The sequence below is a fragment of the Centropristis striata genome, chromosome 8 (genome assembly GCF_030273125.1).
Source record: "Centropristis striata isolate RG_2023a ecotype Rhode Island chromosome 8, C.striata_1.0, whole genome shotgun sequence".
Taxonomy (NCBI): domain Eukaryota; kingdom Metazoa; phylum Chordata; class Actinopteri; order Perciformes; family Serranidae; genus Centropristis; species Centropristis striata.
This window is the reverse complement of record NC_081524.1, coordinates 101301-126308: the sequence shown is the minus strand read 5'-3', so window position 1 is coordinate 126308 and position 25008 is coordinate 101301. Positions and strand designations below refer to the sequence as shown.

Below are 25008 nucleotides of genomic sequence, written 5' to 3'. Positions count from 1 at the left end.
AGTGTTTAAAACGTTTTGATGTTGTTAATAATAAACATATAATCATATATAAACATTATATATTGTTAACTGTAAACAGGAAGCTCTATTTAAAGAGAGACTACATCCCGTCCACCAGGAGGCGCTGCGGTGCCGCTTTTATTGTGAAGGACTGTGAGCGGAAGTGTTGTTGTTGTTGACGGAAGAGGCTAACAGAAGCTAACAGGCTAACAGGAGCCATGGCGGAGTAAACAGATGGAGGCTGGCGGCAGAATGACGGTAAATAACAATAATAACAACAATAATAATGATCTCTTTCAGCTCTGGAGTCTCTGGTGTTTGATGTTTGGAGCTTCCGGTTCTTTATCTTCATGTTGGAGAACTTCGCGCCACAAACACACGGCACTGCGCCTGCTCAGTGTTAGCTTAGCCACATTAGCCACATTAGCTGCCTTCAAACAAACGCTGGACACAGTTTATAAAGAGCCAGATAGAGTCAACAGACCCGGGTCAGCTAACAGACCCGGGTCGGTTAACTGACCCGGGTCGGTTGACCCGGTACCGTGGGTGGGTGTTCAGGGGAGACAGCAGGTCAACAGTAAGACGCATAGAAGTCATGAAAGCTGTGAACATATGTAATAAACATGACATAATGAATGAATAATGAATGTATTGAAGCCTGTTAAGGTGAATAAAGGGCAGCTGCTGGTTTCCTCCTTCTATATATATATATATATATATATATATATATATATATGTATATATATATATATATATAACTCCAGAAGACATAAATAGACATTCCTCACACCAAAAAACAAGCAAACATGTACCAAGGTACCACACCAGTGTATTTACATAAATGAAAACAACTAAAGCAACATTATAATGTCATGTAGTGTTCTACATACATATCAGGGTTCTATTTCTGCCAATAATATTGATCGTTGATCATTGACAACCTGCTCTGGTTGTTGACGTTGTCCTGTGGTCAGCCTGATGGCCCAGTTAATGACATAAATAATACTAATACAATAATAATACAAATAATGCCAATGAATGAATGAATGATGTCCAGGGTGTCGCATATGGTTTTAATCTCTAAATGTAGCACATTCAGCTAAAACAGTGACCTGCTTGATTTACACAACATTGTACTTACTGTAAAACATCTGGTTTATTATTCTTGGCTTCAAAAAACTACAACAGCAATGTAGATAGATAGATATACTTTATTTATCCCAAGCTGTCCTCCCACATGGAGAGAGCCGGACTCACTGAATCCACCAGTTTATGTCATTCTGCCTGTTTATGAGCTCAGGATGTACAAATATTCACCTTCGGCCATAAATAAACATGAACTGTCACGGTCCATCCTGAAACGTGTCGTCACGTATCGGCCGGTATTTATCGCGGTGTAGCGGAGGGCTAGGCGATATATTGATTAAAAAATATATCGATATATAAAAATATAACAATATATTGTATATATCGTTATTTGACCTTTTTTCAGAATTTTTTTTTGTGGTAATTTTCCGTAGTTTTTAAAAATAATATATTTTGTGTCTTTTTGTACTCATTTTATGTTATTTGTCATTTTGTATCTTTTCTGGTAAGGTCTGTTTTTTTGTGTCTTTTGAATTTTTTTGTCAATTTTGTGTATTTTTTTTGAAAACTCATTTTATGTTGGTATTTGGTCATTTTGTGTCTTTTTTTGGTAAAGTTGAATCTTTTTTTGGTCATTGTACATATATTTTTTGGTCATTTTGTGTCTTCTTTCAGGGTTATAAAAATACAGCGATATATTTTTAAATGTGATATGGAATTAGACACAATCAGTCATATTTAGTTCTTTTGTAATGTTCCTTATTCTTTTCTCATATAAATATACTTAAAGAAAAAGGCTGTTGACTTTTTATCTCATAATTTAGACTTTTTATCTCATAATTTAGACTTTTGGTCCTTATCGCCCAGCCCTAGTGTAACGTGTTTTATTATCGTAACGTGTTTTATTATCGTAACGTGTTTTATTGTTGTAACGTGTTTTATTGTCGTAACGTGTTTTATTGTCGTAACGTGTTTTATTGTCGTAACGTGTTTTATTGTCGTCACGTGTTTTATTGTCGTAACGTGTTTTATTGTCGTAACGTGTTTTATTGTCGTAACGTGTTTTATTGTCGTAACGTGTTTTATTGTCGTAACGTGTTTTATTGTTGTAACGTGTTTTATTATCGTAACGTGTTTTATTATCGTAACGTGTTTTATTGTTGTAACGTGTTTTATTATCGTAACGTGTTTTATTGTCGTAACGTGTTTTATTATCGTAACGTGTTTTATTGTCGTAACGTGTTTTATTGTCGTAACGTGTTTTATTATCGTAACGTGTTTTATTGTCGTAACGTGTTTTATTGTCGTAACGTGTTTTATTGTCGTAACGTGTTTTATTATCGTAACGTGTTTTATTGTCGTAACGTGTTTTATTGTCGTAACGTGTTTTATTGTCGTAACGTGTTTTATTATCGTAACGTGTTTTATTGTCGTCACGTGTTTTATTGTCGTAACGTGTTTTATTATCGTCACGTGTTTTATTGTCGTAACGTGTTTTATTATCGTAACGTGTTTTATTGTCGTCACGTGTTTTATTGTCGTAACGTGTTTTATTATCGTCACGTGTTTTATTGTCGTAACGTGTTTTATTATCGTAACGTGTTTTATTGTCGTCTCGTGTTTTATTGTCGTAACGTGTTTTATTGTTGTTGTTGTTGTCTCAGCGGACGGAGCGGCGGCGTCCTGCTGCAGAAGACGTCTGTCCTCTGGAGTCCAAACGGGACAGGAAGTCAGAGACGGCGTCCACGCCTTGGACGGGACGGTCCGGCGAGGACGGCGGACGGGACGTGTCCGGGGTCGTCATGGCAACACGCGGCCACGTGGGATCAGGTTCCAGTAATCCGAGCGGAGAGACGAGCGACTCTGACGAGCTGGGACGCCTCGACATCGACCTGGACAGGAAGTCACGGCAGCACAACCTGACCTCCAGCAACGTGTTCGCCATCCTGCACGTGAGACATCCTCGTCATTTTCTCTGTATTTCTGAGTGTAACAAGTGTTTGAGGCCTCGTTGACCTCTGACCTCTGACCTGTGTGTCCTCAGGAGGTCATTACCCACGAGCGTGTGGTGGCCATGATGAAAGCGGCCATCAGAGACACTCAGGACCTGCCCATGTTTGTGAGTCCTCCTGTCTCTCTGCTAGTCATGAACCTGTCTGTCTCTCTGCTAGTCATGAACCTGTCTGTCTCTCTGCTAGTCATGAACCTGTCTGTCTCTCTGCTAGTCATGAACCTGTCTGTCTCTCTGCTTCAACCTGTCTGTCTCTCTGCTAGTCATGAACCTGTCTGTCTCTCTGCTTCAACCTGTCTCTCTCTGTTTCAACCTGTCTGTCTCTCTGCTTCAACCTGTCTGTCTCTCTGCTAGTCATGAACCTGTCTGTCTCTCTGCTTCAACCTGTCTGTCTCTCTGCTAGTCATGAACCTGTCTGTCTCTCTGCTTCAACCTGTCTGTCTCTCTGCTAGTCATGAACCTGTCTGTCTCTCTGCTTCAACCTGTCTCTCTCTGTTTCAACCTGTCTGTCTCTCTGCTTCAACCTGTCTGTCTCTCTGCTAGTCATGAACCTGTCTGTCTCTCTGCTTCAACCTGTCTCTCTCTGTTTCAACCTGTCTGTCTCTCTGCTTCAACCTGTCTGTCTCTCTGCTAGTCATGAACCTGTCTGTCTCTCTGCTTCAACCTGTCTGTCTCTCTGCTTCAACCTGTCTGTCTCTCTGCTTCGACCTGTCTGTCTCTCTGTTTCAACCTGTCTGTCTCTCTGTTTCAGCCTGTCTGTCTCTCTGTTTCAACCTGTCTGTCTCTCTGTTTCAGCCTGTCTGTCTCTCTGTTTCAACCTGTCTGTCTTCCACCAGGAGCCGAAGATGACTCGCTCCAGACTGAAACAGGCCGTTCAGCAGGGACAGGTGAACTCAATCTCACACAATCCTCTCTGATATTAAACATTCAAAACAGTTCTGTTTAATCCGGCTGTTCTTAACCCGTCTGCCTGTCTGTCTGTCTGCCTGTCTGTCTGTCTGCCTGCCTGTCTTCCTGCCTGTCTGTCTGTCTGTCTGTCTGTCTGTCTGTCTGTCTGTCTGTCTGCCTGTCTGTCCACAGCCGCTGTCCTGGAGTCTGTCAGCAGTGAACTCAGTGAAGGTAACAAACTCATCAGGACTGTTATTTCTTTTCTCTGAAAATAATCCTGCGCCATGTTATTAAGATAAGCCTGTCTGTCTGTCTGTCTGTCTCTTTGTCTGTCTGTCTACCTGTCTGTCTGCAGCCTCCTCAGTTCGTGGACATCGAGCTTGAGGAGGACGAGGACTCGTCAGATGAAGAGTATTGTCCTGATGAGGAGGAGGAGGAGGAGGACACAGCTGAGGAGGTGAGTGACCTTTGACCTGATTCAGTTTCTGCTCAGACATTAAACCGTTTATTGATAATTTATTTATTGTGTGTGTGTGTGTGTGTGTGTGTGTGTGTGTGTGTGTGTGTGTGTGCAGACCTTCCTCAGTGATGCAGACAGCTTGGCTTCACCTCCCAGAATGCATCAGGGCACTAAACCAAAACTACCGGCAGACCAGAAGACTGAAGAACCCCTGCAGGTACCCTGACCTCTGACCTCCTGCAGGTACCCTGACCTCTGACCTCCTGCAGGTACCCTGACCTCTGACCTCCTGCAGGTACCCTGACCTCTGACCTCCTGCAGGTACCCTGACATCTGACCTCCTGCAGGTACCCTGACATCTGACCTCCTGCAGGTACCCTGACCTCTGACCTCCTGCAGGTACCCTGACCTCCTGCAGGTACCCTGACCTCCTGCAGGTACCCTGACCTCTGACCTCCTGCAGGTACCCTGACCTCCTGCAGGTACCCTGACATCTGACCTCCTGTAGGTACCCTGACATCTGACCTCCTGCAGGTACCCTGACCTCCTGCAGGTACCCTGACCTCTGACCTCCTGCAGGTACCCTGACATCTGACCTCCTGTAGGTACCCTGACCTCTGACCTCCTGCAGGTACCCTGACCTCCTGCAGGTACCCTGACCTCCTGCAGGTACCCTGACCTCTGACCTCCTGCAGGTACCCTGACATCTGACCTCCTGCAGGTACCCTGACATCTGACCTCCTGCAGGTACCCTGACCTCTGACCTCCTGCAGGTACCCTGACCTCCTGCAGGTACCCTGACCTCTGACCTCCTGCAGGTACCCTGACCTCCTGCAGGTACCCTGACATCTGACCTCCTGTAGGTACCCTGACATCTGACCTCCTGCAGGTACCCTGACCTCCTGCAGGTACCCTGACCTCTGACCTCCTGCAGGTACCCTGACATCTGACCTCCTGTAGGTACCCTGACCTCTGACCTCCTGCAGGTACCCTGACCTCCTGCAGGTACCCTGACCTCCTGCAGGTACCCTGACCTCTGACCTCCTGCAGGTACCCTGACATCTGACCTCCTGCAGGTACCCTGACCTCTGACCTCCTGCAGGTACCCTGACATCTGACCTCCTGCAGGTACCCTGACCTCTGACCTCCTGCAGGTACCCTGACCTCCTGCAGGTACCCTGACCTCTGACCTCCTGCAGGTACCCTGACCTCTGACCTCCTGTAGGTACCCTGACATCTGACCTCCTGCAGGTACCCTGACATCTGACCTCCTGCAGGTACCCTGACATCTGACCTCCTGCAGGTACCCTGACCTCTGACCTCCTGCAGGTTCCCTGACATCTGACCTCCTGCAACCTGTTGTTTAGGGATCTCCAGACCTCCTGGGGGAGCCGGTGGCTCCTCATCTCCTCTCTGCTCCTGAATCTTCCTTCCTGGAGAGACTGAAAGCTGTGGAGGAGGAGCTGGACTGTAGCCCCGCCTTCACCTACAACCAGGTGACCACACCCACCTCAACCTGTCTTCCTGTCTGTCTCTCTGTCTACCTGTCTTCCTGTCTAACTCCTTGTCTCCCTGACTGTCTGTCTGTCAGTCTCTGGACAGGAAGGCTGATGATGAAGGTGTTGGGGGTCCCTCGTCTTCTGGAGGTTGTTTGGCGTACCGTACGCGCTCCAAGCGTCCTCTGGTCAACGTCCCCCTGGGGCAGCTGGAGGCGGAGCTTCTGGCCCCTGACATCACAGCGGACATGTACGAGCCAAGCGCCGCCCAGGGCGAGGAGGACCGCCATTGGACCCGGTGGCTCCGGGGTCTCATGGCCCCCGACAGCGAAGGTTAGAGCACCGTCTCATTAACCCGTTCCTGTCAGGAGTTTAAAGGTCTTTTTTTGGTCCATTTTGTGTCATTTTATGTCTTTTTTTGGTCCATTTCGTGTCATTGACTGATTCAGTCTGATGAGAATCTGTTGGTTTTCTCAGAGGAAGCAGACGATGAGGACGACCCGGAGTACAACTTCCTGGACGACTTGGATGAACCCGACCTGGAGGACTACAGGACGGACCGGGCTGTCCAGATCACCAGTAGGTGTTGGGACTGGGTCCAGGTCACCAGTAGGTGTTAGGACTGGGTCCAGGTCACCAGTAGGTGTTAGGACTGGGTCCAGGTCACCAGTAGGTGTTAGGACTGGGTCCAGGTCACCAGTAGGTGTTAGGACTGGGTCCAGGTTACCAGTAGGTGTTGGGACTGGGTCCAGATCACCAGTAAGTGTTAGGACTGGGTCCAGGTCACCAGTAGGTGCTGGGACTGGGTCCAGGTCACCAGTAAGTGTTAGGACTGGGTCCAGGTCACCAGTAGGTGTTGGGACTGGGTCCAGGTCACCAGTAGGTGTTGGGACTGGGTCCAGGTCACCAGTAGGTGTTGGGACTGGGTCCAGGTCAGAACCTGGAGGAGGTCTTCCAGGACCTCGGTGTTCTTCTTGTTAACTCCGGTTCTTGTTTTTCAGAGAAGGAAGTGAACGAGCTGCTGGAGGAGCTCTTTGATACGGTGAGTCCGCCTGTTTCTACTGGTTCTGGTCTTATAGAAGGTTTAGATACACGTTGAATACTTTCTCTTGTTTATCTTCCTGTTGGTACAAAATGACCAAAATTGTTCGGCTAAACACACAAGACACAAATAAAATAGAGTCCCACTAGAATAAAATCCAGAGTTGATGACAGGATCACATACAATCACAAGATCACATTTATGTTGGTTTTTCTTTGTTTCTTTTTGGTTCTAAATGTTGATCCAGTAAGTCAGAATAAAAAATCAATTATTACTAGGTCATATAGGTGAGATTGTGCTGAAAACAACAACAACAACAACAACAACATGGCATTTAAACATTTTTTAAGTGGTGTATACAGACAGGATAATAAGGATTCAGAAATGGACTACATAGCCCCAGACTCCAGAGGGTTAAGGGTCCATCAGCCCTCAGACTTGGTTCTTAGCTCCGTCAGGTCCTTTGGTTCCTTCATCCAGCGACTAATTTCTTTTCTCTGTGCAGCTCCAGGAGGAAGACTTGGCAGCTGAAGAGCAGGAGGAGGCCCAGGAGGAAGAGGAGCCGTCACAGACTGGACCCAAGTTTAACGTCCCCCAAGCGTTACGGTAAACCCAGCACTGATCCTGGGGGGGGGGGGGGGGGGGGGGGGGTCCTCCTTTTGGGACGGTGCAGCAGAGAAGTGCTGTGGCTGTTTGGGTTAGGAGGAAGAGAAACGTCCTCTGCTGCTGCTTCTTCTTTACACAGAACTCGTGAAGAAGAGTCCAGCTGGGGGGAAACATCCGTCAGTGCTCTGATGCTGATCTAGTATAGCCGTGTTTCCACTACCGGTAATAGCCGGACAATACCCGGAATGAAGTGGGTCTCACTCGCCGAAACGCCCCTAATTTGAATACGAGCAGTCCGGAGCCGGCTTTTGTCGTCCCTGTGGAAGAGCAGGGGCTTTTTTTCTCCCCTAACAGCCTGGTTACTGATTGGATAGAGCACTCACACTCCTTAAGAAGAGCCTCAACCCCGCGGCTCCTTAAGAAGGAGTCTCTGGATTTGTCTCCAGTCGCTTTCTTGAAAAATAGTCGCTAAGGGGGTCTGAAAAGTTGTTAAATTCAGCAACAGAGTCGTTAAGTTGGCAACACTGCTTCGCCGGCTTTTATAAATGTTGCGTGTTGTTGTGGCGTCCAGTACAACGTCACATCCTGCTTAGCGTTCTATCCAATCAGCAACCAGGCTGTTTACAGGGGAGAATAAAGACCCTGCTCTTCTACAGGGACTAAAAAAGTCCCTAAAAAAGTCCCAACAAAAGTCCGCTCCAAACTGCTCTTATTTTCGCGTTTCGGCGAGTGAGACCCGCCTCATTGCGGGTGCTGCCCGGTAGTGGAAACAGACCTTCTGTATGTTGCTCACGGCTCTCTGAAAGTCCCTCTCTGCTGTCCGTAGTTTCGAGGCTCCGCTAGCCAGCATGTTGACGGAGCGGCGGCGGACGGTCAGGAAGCAGTATGAAGCTCTGCAGCAGAGGAGAGCCCTGCAGGACTCCACCAACCACCTGAGGGACAACGTGAACCCCAGGGAGCCCCACAACACGGCCCCGGTCTTAGTGCTGCCGGGCCGGGTCTGCCCCGCCCTGCACCTGGACTACAGGCAGAAACTGCAGCTCCAGCAGCAGATGCAGCAGGTACCGTGTTTCATCAGCCATGTTCCTCCCAGGACGGGGTGGAGGAGACGCGGTCAGACCGTCCTCCTCTCCAACCTGAAGTCCTGAACTTTAACCCATTTAGGCCGAAAACGCCTGTAAAACCTCTGGGCGATTTTAAAATCAGCCCCTAAAATCTGAAGTTTCTCTGTAAATCCAACAGAAGTGTCAACTCTTCTACTAAATTATAGATTTTTCAGCCTCTGTAGCAGATAGAAATGAAATTCATAAAGTATCTGAGAGCTTATAGCTGTTATATCTGAGCTCCTCCACTATAGTCGTCTTCACCATGATTTATAAGTTCTGGAGAAGTCCCATGATGCATTGGGACACTCCCACATGGGTTCTGATGCATTTCATTGGCCAAGAGAAGGAAATAGGTGGAAAAAAATACTACAAAAACTACAAAACCGCGTATCCTCTTTCCCGGTTTTAATGGTAGAAAACTTAAACGGGTTAAACAGCAGCTGCAGCTTCATGTTTGACTGAAAGGTTTCTCTCTCTCAGCATGTGCAGCTGCTGACTCAGGTTCACCTGATGAGTCGCCACATGGACGCCCTCAACCACGAAGCCTCCATCACCAAACACTACCTGGTCAGTTAATAAACAACAACAACAACAACAACAACAACACTGGCTGGTCAGTCAGTAAACGTGTTGTCTTGTTGCTGCAGGAGGAGCTGCAGCAGTTTGCCAGATGTCAGGAGGAGGTTTTCCTGCCCAGCTGTTTCAGAGTGTGTAACCTGCAGGAGGCGCTGGATCTCCTGCAGGAGGAGCAGCAGAGTGCGGAGCCTCCTGCTGCTCCTGCTGCTCCTGCTGCTGCCTCCAGACGCTGGCTCCCCACCATGACTCCAGCCACCAACAGTAAGCAGCAGAGACACTGTCACACTGTCTCCATGTTGTGTTGTTCTGTTCTCAGCTCTGTTGTCGTGTTGTTGTTGTGATGTTGTTGTGTTGTTGTCATGGTGACAGGTCAGGCCTTCCCTCTGCTGCCCGCCTCCACCGCCTGGCTGTTCGCCACCCGGCCGCTCTTCCTTTACCCAGAACTACTTCCTGTCTGCAGCCTGGACCGCCCCACCGTCCAAACCCGCCGCCGCCACCGCAACGTCTTCACCGCCGGAGAGGACGGGTACGCACACACACACACACACAAACACACACGCACACACACGCACACGCACACACACACACACACACACACGCACACACACGCACACGCACACACACACACGCACGCACGCACACACACACACACGCACGCACACACACACGCACACACGCACACGCACATGCACACAAACACACGCACACGCACGCACACGCACACACACGCACACGCACACACACGCACACACGTGCACACGCACACGTGCACACGCACACGCACACACACACACACACGCACACGCACACGCACGCACACGCGCACACGCACACTCGTTATTATAGTTAACGAAAACTAACGAAATAACCAAAACTAGAATTGAACAAAACATTTTCGTTAACTGAAAAAAACCCCGAGTTTTTATAAAAACGATAACTAACTGAAACTGTATTTTGTGGTTCCAAAACTAACTAAAACTAACTAAAATTATAGTGTAAATGTCCTTCGTTTTGGTCTTTGTCAACTTTTTTCATCGGTAAACCTTTTTGGTTGATATGAAATGTATTTCATCTATCTGGTTTTATGACTTAATAAACTTATTGGGGCTGAGATGGATCAGACAAAGGAAATAAAGGAAACATTTATTGTGACCTTATTGAATCTGGACCCAACAAATACCCCATTACAAAACAACTACAACTAATAAAAACTAAACTACAACTAATAAAAACTAAACTACAACTAATAAAAACTAAACTACAACTAATAAAAACTAAACTACAACTAATAAAAACTAAACTACAACTAATAAAAACTAAACTAAAACTAATAAAAACTAAACTACAACTAATAAAAACTAAACTACAACTAATAAAAACTAAACTAAAACTAATAAAAACTAAACTACAACTAATAAAAACTAAACTACAACTAATAAAAACTAAACTAAAACTAATAAAAACTAAACTACAACTAATAAAAACTAAACTACAACTAATAAAAACTAAACTAAAACTAATAAAAACTAAACTACAACTAATAAAAACTAAACTACAACTAATAAAAACTAAACTAAAACTAATAAAAACTAAACTACAACTAAGCATTTTGCAAAAAATAAAAACTAATTAAAACTAGCAAACTCACTCTAAAAACTTGTTAAAACTAACTGAATTTGAAAACAAAAAATCACAACAAAATTAAAACTAATGAAAAAGCCAAAACTATTATAACTATGGTACACACAAATATACACAACATTTCCCATGATGCCTCTGTGCTGACTGTAACATTTCCCATGATGCCTCTGTGCTGACTGTAACATTTCCCATGATGCCTCTGTGCTGACTGTAACATTTCCCATGATGCCTCTGTGCTGACTGTAACATTTCCCATGATGCCTCTGTGCTGACTGTAACATTTCCCATGATGCCTCTGTGCTGACTGTAACATTTCCCATGATGCCTCTGTGCAGGCTGATTGTTTTGGGTCTGAAGCACTTTGAGGGGACGTTGCAGCCGGATCAGCTGATCAGCTCCTACCTGCTCTGTAAGAGTCGCTGGAACTTCAGGAAACACGTCAGAGAGCTGAGCGGGCCGAGGGCGCCCAGCAACAACGCCATCAAGGTGACTTCTCTGTGACATCACTGTGACATCACGGTGACATCACTGTGACTTCGCTGTGACATCACGGTGACATCACTGTGACTTCGCTGTGACATCACGGTGACTTCGCTGTGACATCACGGTGACTTCGCTGTGACATCACGGTGACATCACGTGACATCGCTGTGACATCACGGTGACATCACTGTGACTTCACTGTGACATCACGGTGACATGTGACTTCGCTGTGACATCACTGTGACTTCGCTGTGACATCACGGTGACTTCGCTGTGACATCACTGTGACTTCCCTGTGACTTCGCTGTGACATCACTGTGACTTCCCTGTGACTTCGCTGTGACATCACTGTGACTTCGCTGTGACATCACTGTGACTTCGCTGTGACATCACGGTGACTTCCCTGTGACTTCGCTGTGACATCACTGTGACTTCGCTGTGACATCACTGTGACTTCGCTGTGACATCACTGACTTCGCTGTGACTTCGCTGTGACATCACTGTGACTTCGCTGTGACTTCGCTGTGACATCACTGTGACTTCGCTGTGACATCACTGTGACTTCCCTGTGACTTCGCTGTGACATCACTGTGACTTCGCTGTGACATCACTGTGACTTCGCTGTGACATCACTGTGACTTCGCTGTGACTTCGCTGTGACATCACTGTGACTTCCCTGTGACTTCGCTGTGACTTCGCTGTGACATCACTGTGACTTCGCTGTGACATCACTGTGACTTCGCTGTGACATCACTGTGACTTCGCTGTGACTTCGCTGTGACATCACTGTGACTTCGCTGTGACATCACTGTGACTTCCCTGTGACATCGCTGTGACATCACTGTGACATCGCTGTGACATCACGGTGACATCACGGTGACATCACGGTCCCCTGGACGTCTACGGAGGATGAGTCCGTCTCTGACCGGTTGTCTTGGTGTTTCCAGGCGTTCCTGACGCAGCGAGTCGTGCCCCCGTTGCCGCTGGCCTGCAGCAGAGTGGATCCTGGAGAGCGGCGCCCCCCGGTGGACAGAGACCCCTCCAACATGCCCAACTGGCTCAAGGTCAGACAGACCCTTTTTAATTGTGTTGGTGTTTAACCCTCCAGGCTCCTCAGGGACCAAACGTGGACAATCAGCTCATTTTATGATTCTGTTTCTCAGTATGTCGGGCAGTTTAAAGGCTAATTGTATGAAACTTGGCCAGGGTTTGTTTTTTATTATATTTTTAATTATTATTATTACTCTTTTGCAAGGTGTATATAATAGGAGATACACATAACACTCACACTTTGACCCTTAGGGCCCGTTTTGGTCCCATTGACTCCCATTATAAACATGTTTTTCTTAAACAAAGGTCAGAAATCCCTCTGTACCGTGTTCTTGAACTCTGTGGTTCTGTGGTTCTCTCTACAGAACAGTCAGCTGATCATCCAGAAGACCCGGCTGAGCTCCACCTGTTACCCCCCCTCCCTCCCCCCGGGCTGCACTCTGAGGCTCCACCCCCATTACCTCAACAAGTCCTCCCACGCCCGGCCCCCCCCTCACAGACGCCTGTTCGCTTTGGCCCACAATGCATCTCTGCTGCCCCTCGCCAAAGCCCCGTCAGACAGACAGGTGGACTCTGTGGTGGACAGACAGACAGTGAGACAGGTGGACAGGCAGACACTGTCCCGTCCTCCGTCTGGTGTCTCAGGAACACTGGCTCCGCCTCCCGCTGTCCCATTGGCTGTTCACACAGTCCCTGCCCACCCCCTCATCCAGTGCTGCCTTCCTATTGGTCAGAGGATCCAACAGAGGGTTTCTAGGCAACAAAGCAGCGCCCCCCCCCCTCCTCCTCCACCTTCCCTCCCCGACTAACCCTCAGACTGCAAATCCCATAATGCCTTGCTCAGCTGACGCCGTGAGGCCGGCATACTTCCTCCTCCAGATGGTGTGGACGCCACCAGCTCCGCCCACCGCCTCCTCCTCCCAGCACCTCCACCGGCCAATCAAAGAAGAGCCAAAGGAGGCGGACCAGACCTCCACAAGGCCACGCCTTCCACTGGAGGAGGAGAGACGGGTGGAGGAGGAGAGACAGGTGGAGGAGGACAGTCCAGCATCAACACTGAGCCCTGTTTCGTCCTGTGCAGGAGAGGAAGAGGAGCAGAACTGGACTCCTCTGGTCCATTTGAACGGAGGAGAGGAGGAAGGAGGTGGAGAGGAGGAATCTGGTGGGGGAGGAGAAGGTGAGGAGGAGGATGGACAGAGGGAGAATGGGGGAGGAGAGAGGGAGGAGGAAGAGGAGGATGGACGGATGGAGGATGGGGGAGGAGAAGGTGAGGAGGAGGAGGATGGACAGAGGGAAGATGGGGGAGGAGAAGGTGAGGAGGAGGAGGAGGAGGATGGACAGAGGGAAGATGGGGGAGGAGAAGGTGAGGAGGAGGAGGAGGAGGAGGATGGACAGAGGGAGGACGGGGGAGGAGAAGGTGAGGAGGAGGAGGAGGAGGATGGACAGAGGGAGGACGGGGGAGGAGAAGGTGAGGAGGAGGAGGAGGAGGATGGACAGAGGGAGGACGGGGGAGGAGAAGGTGAGGAGGATGGAGAGAAGGATAAGGATGAAGATCAGGACCGACAGGGTGAGGAGGACGAGGAGGAGGACTTTGATGACCTCACACAGGATGAAGACGAGGAGGAAGTGATGTCATCAGCGTCGGAGGAGTCGGTGCTATCGGTTCCAGAGTTACAGGTGTGTTGTGTTATTCTACCATTAAAACCGGGGGCGCAGTTGTGTTATTCTACCATTAAAACCGGGGGCGCAGTTGTGTTATTCTACCATTAAAACCGGGGGCGCTGTTGTGTTATTCTACCATTAAAACCGGGGGCGCTGTTGTGTTATTCTACCATTAAAACCGGGGGCGCAGTTGTGTTATTCTACCATTAAAACCGGGGGCGCTGTTGTGTTATTCTACCATTAAAACCGGGGGCGCTGTTGTGTTATTCTACCATTAAAGATGGGGGCGCTGTTGTGTTATTCTACCATTAAAACCGGGGGTGTGTTGTGTTATTCTACCATTAAAACCGGGGGTGTGTTGTGTTATTCTACCATTAAAACCGGGGGTGTGTTGTGTTATTCTACCATTAAAACCAGGGGGCGCAGTTGTGTTATTCTACCATTAAAACCGGGGGCGCTGTTGTGTTATTCTACCATTAAAACCGGGGGCGCTGTTGTGTTATTCTACCATTAAAACCGGGGGTGTGTTGTGTTATTCTACCATTAAAACCAGGGGGCGCTGTTGTGTTATTCTACCATTAAAGATGGGGGCGCAGTTGTGTTATTCTACCATTAAAACCGGGGGCGCTGTTGTGTTATTCTACCATTAAAACCGGGGGGGTGTTGTGTTATTCTACCATTAAAACCGGGGGTGTGTTGTGTTATTCTACCATTAAAACCGGTGGCGCTGTTGCGTTATTCTACCATTAAAGATGGGAGGCGCAGTTGTGTTATTCTACCATTAAAACCGGGGGCGCGGTTGTGTTATTCTACCATTAAAACCGGGGGCGCTGTTGCGTTATTCTACCATTAAAGATGGGAGGCGCAGTTGTGTTATTCTACCATTAAAACGGGGGGCGTGTTATGTTATTCTACCATTAAAACCGGGGGCGCAGTTGTGTTATTCTACCATTAAAACCGGGGGCGCGGTTGTGTTATTCTACCATTAAAACCGGGGGTGTGTTGTGTTATTCTACCATTAAAACCGGGGGCGCTGTTGTGTTATTCTACCATTAAAACTGGGCGGTGTTGCGTTATTCTACCATTAAAACTGGGGGCGCTGTTGTGTTATTCTACCATTAAAGATGGGAGGCGCAGTTGCGTTATTCTACCATTAAAACCGGGGGCGCTGTTGTGTTATTCTACCATTAAAACCGGGGGCGCGGTTGCGTTATTCTACCATTAAAACCGGGGGCGCTGTTGTGTTATTCTACCATTAAAGATGGGAGGCGCAGTTGCGTTATTCTACCATTACAACCAGGGGCGCTGTTGCATTATTCTACCATTAAAACCGGGGGCGCTGTTGTGTTATTCTACCAATAAAACCGGGGGCGCTGTTGTGTTATTCTACCATTAAAACCGGGGGCGCTGTTGTGTTATTCTACCATTAAAACCAGGGGCGCTGTTGCATTATTCTACCATTAAAACCGGGGGCGCTGTTGTGTTATTCTACCAATAAAACCGGGGGCGCTGTTGTGTTATTCTACCATTAAAGATGGGAGGCGCAGTTGCGTTATTCTACCATTACAACCAGGGGCGCTGTTGCATTATTCTACCATTAAAACCGGGGGCGCGGTTGCGTTATTCTACCAATAAAACCGGGGGCGCTGTTGTGTTATTCTACCATTAAAGATGGGGGTGCAGTTGCGTTATTCTACCATTAAAACCGGGGGGCGCTGTTGTGTTATTCTACCATAAAAAACATTTTTCCATGCGTTTAAGGCCTAAATGGGTTAAAAACTCCACAGCTTGCGATATAATTAATCACCTTTGACCTCTGACTTCTGTAGGAGACCATGAAGCAGCTGACCTGGCTGGCGGCGGAGCGGCGGCTCTGTGCAGACGGCGACTCAGAGGAGGACCACTCTCCGACTTCAGCCGGCTCTCAGGAGGAGGAGGAGGAGGAGGAAGATGAAGGGCCAAAAGGGGAGGAGTCAGGAGAAGGGAGAAGCAGCGAGGCGGGACGTGACGAGGAGATGCCAGCAGGCGAGGGGATGGCCAGAGGAGGAGGGCGGTGTCCCGGACGGGGCCGAGGTCAGGGCGGTCTCTGGTAGACAAGTCTGTGTTTCTCCTGAGTGGTTTTAAACCGTTTCTTCTATGTGCAGGACGAAGCCGACCTCCTCGTGGTCTGAGGAGGAGTCGTCAGGAGCGTCACAGTAAAGATGCCACCAAACTGTTACTGCTATATGATGAAAACATCCTGAACAACGACCCACACAGAGAGAGCAAAGACGTGGCGTTCGCCCAGAGTTACCTCAACAGGGTGAGAGACCATAAACACTGAAGACACGAAATCTGTCACGGTACCTCGTAAGTTAGTCCTGGGTCCTCGTGACTTAGTCCCGGATCCTCGTGACTTAGTCCCGGGTCCTCGTGACTTAGTCCCGGGTCCTCGTAAGTTAGTCCCGGATCCTCGTGACTTAGTCCCGGGTCCTCGTGACTTAGTCCCGGGTCCTCGTAAGTTAGTCCTGGGTCCTCGTAAGTTAGTCCCGGGTCCTCTTAAGTTAGTCCAGGGTCCTCTTAGGTTAGTCCCGGGTCCTCGTGAGTTAGTCCCGGGTCCTTGTGAGTTAGTCCCGGGTCCTTGTGAGTTAGTCCCGGGTCCTTGTGAGTTAGTCCCGGATCCCCGTGAGTTAGTCCCGGGTCCTCGTGAGTTAGTCCCGGGTCCTCGTGAGTTAGTCCCGGGTCCTTGTGAGTTAGTCCCGGGTCCTCGTGAGTTAGTCCCGGGTCCTTGTGAGTTAGTCCCGGGTCCTCGTGAGTTAGTCCCGGGTCCTCGTGAGTTAGTCCCGGGTCCTCGTGAGTTAGTCCCGGGTCCTTGTGAGTGTCACGCACCATTTGTAAAAGCCGGCGAAGCAGTGTTACCAACTTTGCGGCTTTGTTGTTAAATTTAGCAACTTTTCAGACCCGCTTAGCGACTCCTTCAAATCCAGCGGCTCTTCTTAACGAGCCGGAGGCTGGGCTGTCTGTGCACAGTTAGCAATGCCGGTTAATTCACCATCACAATGTTTGTGATCAGCTGAGACTCATGCATAATTAGCCATGCTGCTCTCAGCTGCTGGCGTTCTGCACAGTTAGCGACAGTGAAAACCAAACGTCACCTCCAGAGTCTCTAAATCCCTCTGGAGGCTAACTGGTAGTGGAGACACGAAGAGTGAGTGGACTTTAGAGAGGGCGTGGCCTGAGACGTTAGAGAGGGCGTGGCCTGAGACTTTAGAGAGGGCGTGGTCTGAGACTTTAGAGAGGGCGTGGCCTGAGACTTTAGAGAGGGCGTGGCCTGAGACTTTAGAGAGGGCGTGGCCTGAGACTTTAGAGAGGGCGTGGCCTGAGACGTTAGAGAGGGCGTGGCCTGAGACTTTAGAGAGGGCGTGGCCTGAGACTTTAGAGAGGGCGTGGCCTGAGACGTTAGAGAGGACGTGGCCTGAGACTTTAGAGAGGGCGTGGCCTGAGACTTTAGAGAGGGTGTGGCCTGGTACTTTAGAGGGCGTGGCCTGAGACTTTAGAGAGGGCGTGGCCTGAGACGTTAGAGAGGGCGTGGTCTGAGACTTTAGAGAGGGCGTGGCCTGAGACTTTAGAGAGGGCGTGGCCTGAGACATTAGAGAGGGCGTGGCCTGAGACTTTAGAGAGGGCGTGGCCTGAGACTTTAGAGAGGGCGTGGCCTGAGACGTTAGAGAGGGCGTGGCCTGAGACGTTAGAGAGGGCGTGGCCTGAGACTCTAGAGAGGGCGTGGCCTGAGACGTTAGAGAGGGCGTGGCCTGGTACTTTAGAGAGGACGTGGCCTGAGACTTTAGAGAGGGCGTGGCCTGAGACGTTAGAGAGGGCGTGGCCTGAGACTCTAGAGAGGGCGTGGCCTGAGACGTTAGAGAGGGCGTGGTCTGAGACTTTAGAGAGGGCGTGGCCTGAGACGTTAGAGAGGGCGTGGCCTGAGACTTTCCCGGTGCACACTTTCCCCCCTAGTGGAAACATGGCTGATGTTCTATATCCAGGGTTCGGCAACCTGAGGCTCCAGAGCCTCATGAGGCTCTTCAGGCCATCTGCAGTGGCTCCTTATGGCTGTGACAAAAAAAATTATACCGAATGAAATTTATTTTTCATTTCTTTGCATTTTCATTAATTGTTGACGTAGGCCCAAAGCAATCTGTATTCCTCAATTATAAAAAATGTGTTGTTTATAAATGACATTACATTTTTTGTATATTTATTTTACATTTAATCAACTAAAATGTGCACCATAGCTTCAGAAAGTCCACGGCTCGGAATCTTAACCTCTAAATTTTGCCAACATCAAGTCTAGTTTACAGTTTCCCTTTGATTCTGAATCTCATGTGAATTTGTTTCAGTGTCCAGTCTCTCATTTGCACTCGAGTCTTGGCTACATTCTGACAAAATCATTCAAATAAATGCTCATCATGACTTATTAGTAATGTTGGTAGGGTAATTTAGACTCCGTAGGCTTTGTCTGCATTGTAAGGCTCAAAATAAGGTATGCAGCTCCATTACGATATTTTTCTCTTTTTTTGGCCAACAGTGGCTCTTTAGTTAGTGAAAGTTGCCGACCCCTGACCTAGAGTTACAGTAACCACAGCACAACAACCACAGGTATCTGACTGTTTCCGTGTGTGTGCAGGTGCGTGAAGCGCTGCAGGACGTACCTGAGCAGGTGGAAGAGTTTGTGTCTCTGCTGAACGACTTTGAGCAGGTGGGAGACGGACAGGAAGTGATGCTGCTGTTCAGGAAGCTGCGCTGCGTCCTGGGAGACCGAACCGACCTGCTGAGAGACTTCGCCGCCTTCCTGCACCCCGAGCAGGCGCTGCAGTGTGGACTGGTGAGCACCAAGGTTACTATAGGTAACCAAAACTAACGAAATAACCAAAACTGGAATTGAAAAAACATTTTCTTTAAATGAAATAAAAATAAAAGTTTTTAAAAAACGATAACTAACTGAAACTGTATTTTGTGGTTCCAAAACTAACTAAAATTATAGTGAAAATGTCCTTCGTTTTTGTCTTTTAAAAAATAAAAACTAATTAATATTAGCAATCTCACTCTAAAAACTTACTGAATTTAAAATAAAAAAATCACAACAAAAGTAAAACTAAAACTATTATAACCTTGGTGAGCAGCACAGGTGTAGCTCAGGTGTTCCACAAACCGACATAAATGATGTTGAAGTTGTTGATCACTGATCACTTCTTCTCACTGATGGAACAGTTTCAGGAGCAGCAGGCGTTTGAACGCAGCCGCCGCTTTCTGCGACAGTTAGAGATCAGCTTTGGAGATAACCCGTCGCATTATCAGAAGATCATCAAAGCTCTGCAGACCGGTCCAGACCTGAGTCCAGCCAGTGTCCACGAGGTACCTGAACACACCAGTTCACCATTATCAATACCTGAACACACCAGCTCACTATTATCAATACCTGAACACACCAGCTCACCATTATCAATACCTGAACACACCAGCTCACCATTATCAATACCTGAACACACCAGCTCACCATTATCAATACCTGAACACACCAGCTCACCATTATCAATACCTGAACACACCAGCTCACCATTATCAATACCTGAACACACCAGCTCACCATTATCAATACCTGAACACACCAGCTCACCATTATCAATACCTGAACACACCAGCTCACTATTATCAATACCTGAACACACCAGTTCACCATTATCAATACCTGAACACACCAGTTCACCATTATCAATACCTGAACACACCAGCTCACTATTATCAATACCTGAACACACCAGCTCACCATTATCAATACCTGAACACACCAGTTCACCATTATCAGTACCTGAACACACCAGCTCACCATTATCAATACCTGAACACACCAGCTCACCATTATCAATACCTGAACACACCAGCTCACCATTATCAATACCTGAACACACCAGCTCACCATTATCGATACCTGAACACACCAGCTCACTATTATCAATACCTGAACACACCAGCTCACCATTATCGATACCTGAACACACCACTTCACCATTATCAATACCTGAACACACCAGCTCACCATTATCAATACCTGAACACACCAGTTCACCATTATCAATACCTGAACACACCACTTCACCATTATCAATACCTGAACACACCAGCTCACCATTATCAATACCTGAACACACCAGTTCACCATTATCAATACCTGAACACACCAGTTCACCATTATCAATACCTGAACACACCAGTTCACCATTATCAATACCTGAACACACCAGCTCACCATTATCAATACCTGAACACACCAGCTCACCATTATCAATACCTGAACACACCAGCTCACCATTATCAATACCTGAACACACCAGCTCACCATTATCGATACCTGAACACACCAGCTCACCATTATCGATACCTGAACACACCAGTTCACCATTATCGATACCTGAACACACCAGCTCACTATTATCGATACCTGAACACACCAGCTCACCATTATCGATACCTGAACACACCAGCTCACCATTATCGATACCTGAACACACCACTTCACCATTATCGATACCTGAACACACCACTTCACCATTATCGATACCTGAACACACCAGCTCACCATTATCAATACCTGAACACACCAGTTCACCATTATCAATACCTGAACACACCAGTTCACCATTATCAATACCTGAACACACCAGTTCACCATTATCAATACCTGAACACACCAGCTCACTATTATCAATACCTGAACACACCAGCTCACCATTATCAATACCTGAACACACCAGCTCACCATTATCAATACCTGAACACACCAGCTCACCATTATCAATACCTGAACACACCAGCTCACCATTATCAATACCTGAACACACCAGCTCACCATTATCAATACCTGAACACACCAGCTCACCATTATCAATACCTGAACACAGCAGTTCACCATTATCAATACCTGAACACACCAGTTCACCATTATCAATACCTGAACACACCAGCTCACCATTATCAATACCTGAACACACCAGCTCACCATTATCAATACCTGAACACACCAGCTCACCATTATCAATACCTGAACACACCAGTTCACCATTATCAATACCTGAACACACCAGCTCACCATTATCAATACCTGAACACACCAGTTCACCATTATCAATACCTGAACACACCAGCTCACCATTATCAATACCTGAACACACCAGTTCACCATTATCAATACCTGAACACACCAGTTCACTATTATCAATACCTGAACACACCAGCTCACCATTGTCAATACCTGAACACACCAGTGACTGATTATTGATAACTGATGGTGACTGATTGTTGATAACTGTTAATTGATAACTGATGGTGACTGATAATTGATAACTGATAGTGACTGATTATTGATAACTGATAGTGACTGATTATTGATAACTGATAGTGACTGATTATTGATAACTGATGGTGACTGATTATTGATAACTGATGGTGACTGATTATTGACAACTGATGGTGACTGATTATTGATAACTGATGGTGACTGATTATTGATAACTGATGGTGTCTGATTATTGATAAATGATTTTGACTGATTATTGATAACTGATGGTGACTGATTATTGATAACTGATGGTGTCTGATTATTGATAACTGATGCTATTGATCGTGCTCCAGCTGAAGGCTCAGATGGCGGCGCTGCTGAAAGGCCACACCCACCTACAAGCTGAGTTCTGGGTGTTTTTTGACGAGCTCCGCCCCCCTCCGGCCCGGCCGGGACAGTTTGAAGAAGCTCATTGGCCGGAAGACGGAGGGGGCGGGTCAGACGGCGGTGAGGGTGGCGGCCACATGTCGGGCGGCGGCACCAGCAGCGGCTTCGAGGAAGTGACGCTCCCAGAGCTGGAAGAGGAAGAGGAGGGGCTTAAGATCCAACCAATGACCAGCCGGCGCCGCAGGAGGAAGATGGACGCACACAGAAACTACAAGGTCTGTGATTGGTCCGTCAGACTGTGTGATGTTTCCAGGTCTGTGATTGGTCGGTTAGACTGTGTGATGTTTCCAGGTCTGTGATTGGTCGGTTAGACTGTGTGATGTTTCCAGGTCTGTGATTGGTCCGTTTGTGATGTTTCCAGGTCTGTGATTGGTCGGATAAGGACTGGCCCTGCCTCTGTCGTGATGCAAAGATCCGCAGGAGGAAAGGATGCTCGCATTGCCACGGCAACAAGGTGCGTCCTTCATGTTGTTCCAGGTGTGAATGATTGACAGGTAGAGAAGGTCACCTGACTCACCTGCCCCTCCCCCTGCAGACCTCAGGGGGCGTGTCCAGAGCCATGAAGAGTCTCGACCCGCTGTACTCACAGATGAGCTCCGCCCCCGACGAACCAGGAGACAAAGACCTGGACCTGAAGGGGGACGATGACAGTCCACAGCCAGGTACCTGGTCACCTGTACCTAACACAGGTGTGTGTGTGTGTGTGTGTGTGTATTAACCTCACTGATTGTGTTCACAGATCGGAGTGGTGCATCATGGGAAGGCTCGTTTCCTCTGATGGATGAGAAGGAGGAGGAGGAGGAGGAGCTTGATGATGAGGACGACGATGAAGAAGAGGAGGAGAGGAGGACAGACTGTCCGTCTGTCACCTCCTCCTCCTGTCCGTCTGTCACCTCCTCCTCCTGTCCGTCTGTCACCTCCTCCACCTGTCCGTCTGTCACCTCCTCCTCCTGTCCGTCTGTCACCTCCTCCTCCTGTCTGTCCATCACCTCCTCCTCCTGTCTGTCCATCACCTCCTCCTGTCTTTCTGTCGCCTCCTCTACCTTCACTTCTACCTCCGTCACCTCATCTACCTCTCCCACTATATCCTCCTCCATCATCACCTCCTCCTCTCTGTCCCCCTCCTCCGCTGCTCCTCCTCGGCCCAGTCCTCCTCCTGACCTCCCTGTCTGTGCCAAAAACATTTCTCTGACTGCAAGCGGAGAGAAAGTCATCCTCTGGACCAGGTACACCTCCTGCTGCGCCTCTTTTTTCAGGACTTAATGTAAACTCTTTGCTCCTCCTCTGTGAGGAGGTCACTAGTCCTAGACCAGCAGTCTGTATTTAGTCCTAGACCAGCAGTCTGTATTTAGTCCTAGACCAGCAGTCTGTTAGTAGTCCTAGACCAGCAGTCTGTATTTAGTCCTAGACCTGCAGTCTGTATTTAGTCCTAGACCTGCAGTCTGTATTTAGTCCTAGACCAGCAGTCTGTTAGTAGTCCTAGACCAGCAGTCTGTCAGTAGTCCTAGACCAGCAGTCTGTATTTAGTCCTAGACCAGCAGTCTGTTAGTAGTCCTAGACCAGCAGTCTGTTAGTAGTCCTAGACCTGCAGTCTGTATTTAGTCCTAGACCAGCAGTCTGTTAGTAGTCCTAGACCAGCAGTCTGTATTTAGTCCTAGACCAGCAGTCTGTATTTAGTCCTAGACCAGCAGTCTGTTAGTAGTCCTAGACCAGCAGTCTGTATTTAGTCCTAGACCAGCAGTCTGTTAGTAGTCCTAGACCAGCAGTCTGTATTTAGTCCTAGACCAACAGTCTGTATTTAGTCCTAGACCAGCAGTCTGTATTTAGTCCTAGACCAGCAGTCTGTATTTAGTCCTAGACCAGCAGTCTGTATTTAGTCCTAGACCAGCAGTCTGTATTTAGTCCTAGACCAGCAGTCTGTATTTAGTCCTAGACCAGCAGTCTGTTAGTAGTCCTAGACCTGCAGTCTGTATTTAGTCCTAGACCAGCAGTCTGTATTTAGTCCTAGACCAGCAGTCTGTATTTAGTCCTAGACCAGCAGTCTGTATTTAGTCCTAGACCAGCAGTCTGTTAGTAGTCCTAGACCTGCAGTCTGTATTTAGTCCTAGACCAGCAGTCTGTATTTAGTCCTAGACCAGCAGTCTGTATTTAGTCCTAGACCAGCAGTCTGTATTTAGTCCTAGACCAGCAGTCTGTATTTAGTCCTAGACCAGCAGGAGAACTTACCGTATAACTGTTGGTGTTTTTCAGGGAGGCGGATCGGGTCATTTTGACGACCTGTCAGCAGGAAGGAGCCAATCAGAACACGTTCCAGGCCGTCTCTAATCTGCTTGGCAACAAGACTCCGAGCGAGGTGATTGGTTGCTCTGTCCTTCTGCGGGGGCTGTGATTGGTCACCTGGCAGTGTCAGTAACTCTTCTCCTTCCTGCAGGTTTCTCGCCGGTTTCGGGATTTGATGCGTTTGTTTCGGACAGCGGCTCGTCAAAACAGCTCCGAGGATGAGGCTCCGCCCACCGAGCTGACGACAGCCAATGCGGAGGAAGACTGATGTTAACCAATGAGAGGAGACGGAGGACTTTTATTGTGAAAGGATTAATTTATTGTACATAAAAACGTAAATATGAAAATCTGATTATTTAATGTTTTTGTAAAAAGGTTAGTTTTTTTTCCTCTTTTTTTTTTTTTTTTTTACAATAAAACCATTTTTCCATCAAAGTCTGTTGGTTGTCCTCACTCAGACCACATCAGACCACATCAGACCACTTCTGATCACTTCAGACCACATCAGACCACTTCAGATCACTTCAGACCACATCAGACCACTTCAGACCACTTCTGGTGTTCATGTGATGACACAATCAGGAAACAGAACTGAACTATTTTTATTTTATTGTCTTGGCGGAGAAAAACACAATAAAAGACATTAAATAAAAAATGAAACCAAAGATGAAACTCACATCACACAAAATACATCAGAGATTAAAACCTGGAGAACTTTCACTCAGCCTAATCAATACTTCAGTAATAACGTAAAGATCACTGATCAGCTGATTATCGATGATATGAAGATTAACTATTAAAGTTTATGACTTGACCTTTCAAAGTAAACACACCTGCTGCAGGTAACTGCATGCTTCCTGTTCCT

The 25008-nt window shown here is 47.7% G+C and overlaps 1 protein-coding gene across 1 annotated transcript; it reads left to right on the top strand.

The window, feature by feature from the left end:
• The first annotated feature begins 190 nt into the window (after positions 1 to 190).
• On the top strand, positions 191 to 24729 carry gon4lb (gon-4 like b). Its single transcript, XM_059340243.1, is given in 31 exon segments — positions 191 to 258; positions 2751 to 3038; positions 3131 to 3205; positions 3934 to 3984; positions 4178 to 4216; positions 4341 to 4442; positions 4561 to 4662; positions 5813 to 5941; positions 6037 to 6274; positions 6419 to 6520; positions 6943 to 6983; positions 7489 to 7589; positions 8416 to 8650; positions 9176 to 9262; positions 9343 to 9532; positions 9641 to 9797; positions 11248 to 11398; positions 12343 to 12459; positions 12811 to 13220; positions 13222 to 13589; positions 13809 to 14122; positions 15937 to 16180; positions 16252 to 16409; positions 18768 to 18965; positions 19352 to 19495; positions 21770 to 22078; positions 22225 to 22317; positions 22399 to 22525; positions 22603 to 23089; positions 24114 to 24216; positions 24295 to 24729. Coding segments are annotated over 31 exon segments (5301 nt in total). The 5' UTR covers positions 191 to 234; the 3' UTR covers positions 24412 to 24729.
• Positions 24730 to 25008: the final 279 nt, after the last annotated feature.